This window comes from Ursus americanus, chromosome 12, assembly GCF_024610735.1.
Source record: "Ursus americanus isolate L20-20 chromosome 12, mUrsAme1.1.p, whole genome shotgun sequence".
NCBI classification, from domain to species: Eukaryota; Metazoa; Chordata; class Mammalia; order Carnivora; family Ursidae; genus Ursus; species Ursus americanus.
The window spans coordinates 10,011,501-10,017,500 of NC_142138.1; the positions used below are offsets into that span (position 1 = coordinate 10,011,501).

The window sequence follows — 6,000 nt, forward strand, 5'->3', positions numbered from 1 at the left end:
GGCCATTTTTCACAAACAAATATTTTCATTAAAAAAACATGGGAGGAGAGAAAAGATAGCTAACACAACTGGAGGGCAGAATCAGCAAGAGTTAAGGGCATCCTGCAGAAAGTGAGCTAAATTTAAAAATGGGGAGTGAGTGAGTTAGCCAAGCTTTGGAGCAAAGCAAAAGGAAGTAAGAGTAGGCAAGAGAGATATAAGGGAGAGGACCTTCCAGGCAGATGGAACAAATTAAGTAAACAATTAGGGATAAGAGACAGTATGGCATGTTTGTAGGATGTTAATTAGTTCATTAAGGCTGAAAGAGATCAACTAGTGGTGGTACAGGAAGGACTAAAACTGTAAAAACTGAGCCATTATACCAAAGGGCAAGACACTGGGTCTATGTTCATGGTTCTATAACTCAGTAACAATCATGGTACATGTCATGGCATATATACAATAAACATTTGTTGAATAACAGAAGTAGAGATCACTTTAGAATGGCCATTATTCCATATATCCTTTGACCTTGGACACCTAAATGAGTTCCCACATTCTGGCATTTCTGCTCAGCAAAATACATAATCTGTATTCAATCCAAAAAGTTCAGACATACCTCCTCTATCACAATACTCTAAGCAATAGCCTATTTTTGTTTAAAAGGTACTAAAATTCTTTTGAAAATTGATAAAGGGAAAAGAGTCGAGCTTAGTCTACTATTGCTATACAAACTATATTTCAGGATAATCAAGTAGTTAATAAGGAAAAGTTCTTTATAGAATAATCACAAATAGTAAATAGAAAATCATCATTATACAACCCTTAGTGAAATTATGGTTATCAGCAATAATTATCAACAACAGCTATGACTATTATGTAAAAAATTAATGAGAACTTTATAATGGATATCCAACTCACTGATCAGTCTTAGGTCATGAAAAGAGTAACAGAAAGTAAGTTCTTTTTGAAATAAGGGAACAGGAACCATATAGCACCAACCAAAAGGTAAAATTCTTAACAAAAAAATAAATAAATAAAAATAACCTGAATCAAATCCAGACTCTGGACCTAACTACCAATTTATAGGAAATATAGAAACAGAGGTACATTTTAAACGATGCCACAAAAATAAAATTCAGCCAACACTAGAATGTAGGAAGTTGTATAGTTTCTTTAATAAACAGTTTATATGGGGAGAAAATAATAAGGGGAAACTGTTATAAATTAAAGGAGGCTTAAGAGATATAACAACCACATATAATGTATGGGGCTCTGTTTGAATTCTGATTCAAAAAAACCAACAACAATTTTAGGAAAATAGGTAAAAATAAACAAGTACTGCATATTAGAAGATACAGGGTATGGTAATATTCTTGTGTTTTTGTTGTTGTTGTTTTTTTTAAGAAATACAAACAAGTTTTTACAGAAATTTGATCCAAAGCCTGAGATTTGATTAAATACTAAAGCCAAAAGCTTTTTTTTAAATGAGGAAAAGGAGTGGGTCGCTGGAGTGGCTCAGTTGGTTAGGAGTCCAACTCTTGATTTTGGCTCAGGACATGATCTTGAGGTTGTGGGCTCGAGACCCACATCAGGCTCCATGCTCAGAAGGGAGCCTGCTTGAGATTCTCTCCCTCTGCCTCTAACCCCCCTAAAATAAATAAATCTTAAAAAAAAATAATAAAAAATAAAAGTAGTAAAGGAGTCAAGGACTGGCAAATACTGATAACTGTTAAAAGCTGGGTAATGGGGGGTAGTTTCATCATACTCTATTCATTCTTCTGTGTACATTTCAGATTTTCAATAACAGAGTTTTTAAAATAAAAATATTATTGGGGCGCCTGGGTGTCACAGTCAGTTGGGCATCTGACTCATGGTTTCAGCTCAAGTTGTGATCTGAGTCATGAGATCGAGCCCCCAGTTGGGCTCTGCACTCAGCGTTGAGATTCTCTCTCCTTCCGCCCCTCCCACTCACTCTAAAATGAATAAATAAATCTTTTAAAAAGTTATCAACTGAGAAAAGCTAGATATAAGACAAGATTTATGGTTTATCAAATATTTTAATTATGCAAATATTTTTTAAATGACTGGATCATAAGACATCTAAATATTACTTGGCAGTTATGTCTAGGAATCGAGAATACAGATTATCTTTAATATTCAAATGTTCTATAATGAAAATGCATTTCTATAAACGAGGAAAAAACTAGTATTTTTAGTATTTTTTAATGCTACAAAGTGCTACTAATATCTTTTTAAAGAATTGCTTCTTACTGGGAGATAGTAAGAATCTAGGGCAAAGAGCACAGGTTTTGAAGAAAGAAATTGGTTTAAATCTTGGACCTACTGTGATTAATTATGACAGCATGACAGTTAAGTTACTTAACCCTGCAATTTCCTCCTAAAAAATTAGTTTTAATAATACCCTACACCAAGCTGGATTGCAGTGAAAATTTAAAATAAGTAACATTCATGTATATTACCTCATTTAATATTCACAACATCCCTGTGAGTTAGATGCTATTAATATCCCTATTTTAAGGATGAAACCAAAGCACAAAGAGATTAAGCAACTGCCTAATGCCACATAATAAATGGCAGGGCTAGGATTCAAATCCAGTGTGATTCCACAGCCCATACTCCTGAACTTTATCTAATACTATACTGCTCCTCATAAATATTGCTTGCCATTCTTTTCGTCATATTTATTTCCCCAAGTTCAACCAATAATACCCATCACCCAACCTTTCTACAGACAGATGCAAAAGAAGAAAAGGAAGGGTTACCCGAATTCCCCACTGTACCATTGTTCACCAGGGAATTTGGAGCCACAGTACGAGGCCAGTGTCCATCATGAGAAGAGTTAGGGATCGCCACAGGTCTTGCAGCAGGCTGTGCAAAGATGATGCTGGGATCGTTCAGGCCAATATTGCTGGGGGCACTGCCTGGTGCAGAATGGATCACTGGACCATGGATAGGCCAGGATGGGGCAGGGATCTGGAGAGGGTGCATCGGCAACAATCCCATATTGTGCATGGGAGAATACTGAGCTGGTGGTGACTGGGGAAAGTTATACATAGGCATCTGGACCTGATGGGGGGGCTGGGTTCCCTGCTGAGGAGGGCCAAGCTTGGGTTGGGATCCCGGCTGGGATGGAGACTGAGTAATGGCAGCTGACTGGGAAGAGTTCTGTGGAAATGGCTGGGGCTGAGGAGAATAAGATGGTGAATCAGACTGCAAAGAGAAAAAGATAACATTTTAAAATTAATTTTAAAACATGCTAATGTTATAAAAACAGAGATTATCTAAATACAAAATTATGGAGTTATTTTATCAGAACATTATAAACACAACTCTATGATGTGAATAAGAGCCTCATTTTACATGAAAATAGAATTTTCTGAGATCCTCAAATCCTCTCTGACACACGTATTACCCTATAAACCTTTTTACTGTCCAAAGAAGAAAGAGCTTTGACATCATTCCCATCATGCAGAACTCACATTCCAACTGTAACTAGAAACTTTTATCTAAATATCTCACAGCCACTTTGATTCAGTCCCTCAACAAGTTACTGAGTGTCAGTTATATCTGGCCATTGTTCTAGGTATTAAAAATACAATACTAATATGTATGCCCTCATGGAACTTAAAGTTTATGGGGGAAAGGAGAAAGAGCAGATGAAGAGATTACATGAGCAATTACAATGAAATACAATGATTACTATGATAAAGAATGTATGATATATAGTATATAAGGAAATCCCAGAGCAGAAATACCTAAGCGTACTCTGAGAGGAGAAAAAGTAAGATGAATCAAAGTGGAAATCAAGGATAGCTTCCCAGAGAAGTGACCTTTAAGTTGAGACACAAGGGTAAATAGCAAATCAGTCTGATAAAAGAGGGCACGGGTAAGGGAAGGAGAGGAGTCTTTCATGCAGACGGAACAACATGACTGAAAGTATATAGGCTCATGAACACCTGACTTGTTTAAGTAATTGGATTCTAAAAGTTTATTATTACTGGAGTACAAGGGCAGGAGAATGGCAGATTTGAGGTTGAAGAACCAAAGAGGGACAAGATAATGAAGGGTCCCATAGGCCTTGTAGTTAAGACTTCATCCTGAAGGCACTGGGAAACTACTGAAGGGTTTCAAACCGGTCAGAACATGATCAATCTGTATTTTAGAGAAATCATTCTGGCTTAATGGGAATGAATAGAGAATACGGGATGCGGGGTGGCGGGGTGGGGGGAGAGACTGATGAAAGTGATTAAAAGGTTGCTATAAGATAGCAGCCCTGAGATGATGGTAACCTAGGCTAGGGAAATACAATATAGGGACATGAAAGCAAATAGCTGCGGGCTATTTTTTATAGGTAGAAATAACAGGAGTTGGTGACTGACTGGATGTGGAGGTTGAGGAACGGAGGATAGTTCTGGAAACTAGAAAGTAGGATCATTCAGTGAGATGGAGAACACAGGAGCAAGAAGAGACAAGTCTAGGAATTTGGAGAAAAGTATGTTACATTCTAGACATGTTGAGGTTAAAGTGCTTTGTGAGACATCAGAACAACAATACCCATTAGAGAGACTCTGACCCAAATCTCAGGTAAGAGAAAAGTGAGTGCTAAAGCAAAGGGTAAACGTTAGAAGCAGCAGAGGAAACTGGTTAGGTTTTGGAGACAGGGCCTAAGGGTTCAAGCTCTAATTCCAAGTGTGTGCTGACCTCAGGCAAGAAACTTAAATCTCAGTTTCTTCACCTGTAATGTATAAATAATAAACAGAATCTATCCAATTGGTTTTGTGTAGACTAACTAAGCAATACATGTAGAAAATATAAACACCAAATTTTTGAGGTTTTAAGGAAGGTTTTGAGATGTGAACAACATTCAAGTGGAATGCATAGGGATTATTGACTATGGCTAATTTTTTAATAAACCAAAGGTAACAAAATGTTACAAACTGTAAAGCCTGGTGGTACTACATGGATGTTTATTACTTTCTGCACTTTTTTCAATATTTTATTATAAGAAACAGAAACAAAGATATATATGGCACACAGCACTCAATAGTATTAGCTAATATTGTTGTTGTTATATAAGATTTATGAAAATGTTAGGCCCATAAGTATGTATTCAGATATTACAGGTGAGGTTAGTGGGCTCCTAAATGTGGTTCCAAGACTCTCCCTACACTGATCTTCAAATGCTGTAAGAATTTTTTCTAAAACACAGATCACACCAGATTTAGTATGTTTAATAGATAACAGCTTTGAAGCTACCTAGACCTGGGTTTGGATCTTTTAATTTCTCTTATTATCAGATTCCCAGTTTGTCAACTTTGATCATACTAATACCTACCACTTCGCAAGGCCACCCAAAGGATTCAGTGTGAAGCACCAAAGTACAGTGTCAGATTTAGAGTAAGGAAGCATTCAATTAGTACTGAATTAATTAATAAGAAATACAAGATGAATACAGATTTACACAAAGGTTAAGAGCAACTCTGCAAAGTTAATATGAAACTGGTGACTCTGAACTCCCAACTTAATACTCTTCTTTCACAGGATATATTTCACTAGGTAGTTATATCAGCTGAGAAGACACATAAAAGCTTCAAGCAAGTCCAATGCCACGCATGTATTACCCTATTAAAAACCTAACACAGCTCAATTTTTATGTCTATTTTTATAAATGTTGCTGATACTCTGCCTCTAGGCAAAGCCTGAAACCTCATACCTTATTTTAATCAAGCAACAAATATATTAGGTGTTGTTATCTTATTTTACAAACAAAAAGGCAGGCTCAATGAAGTTAAGTAGCTTGCCCACAGATATAAACCCAGATCTCCATTACTCCAAAGGTAATGCTCACTCCACCTCATGTGCCTAGGAGGAACACCTCTACAAAGCACTGTGTAATCTGGATAACTATATTCGCCAGTCTACAAGACCACCCAATCACCCATCAAAGATGGTACTATCTTCCTACCAAAACTAATCCATTTGCAGGCAGAGTACTTA

At 36.7% G+C, this 6,000-nt stretch overlaps 1 protein-coding gene across 15 annotated transcripts in view; it reads right to left on the reverse strand.

Annotated features, from left to right (window-relative positions):
- Positions 1–6,000, reverse strand: part of TUT4 (terminal uridylyl transferase 4) — a 130,331-nt gene that overhangs the window by 15,367 nt on the left and 108,964 nt on the right. For 14 of the 15 annotated variants that reach the window (XM_045799537.2, XM_045799536.2, XM_045799535.2 and 11 more), the window contains one exon: positions 2,766–3,213. In XM_045799537.2, coding sequence (XP_045655493.2) covers positions 2,766–3,213 — 448 coding nt within the window. The remainder of the gene's footprint in view (positions 1–2,765; positions 3,214–6,000) is intronic. The other variant, XM_045799529.2, reaches the window with a different exon arrangement.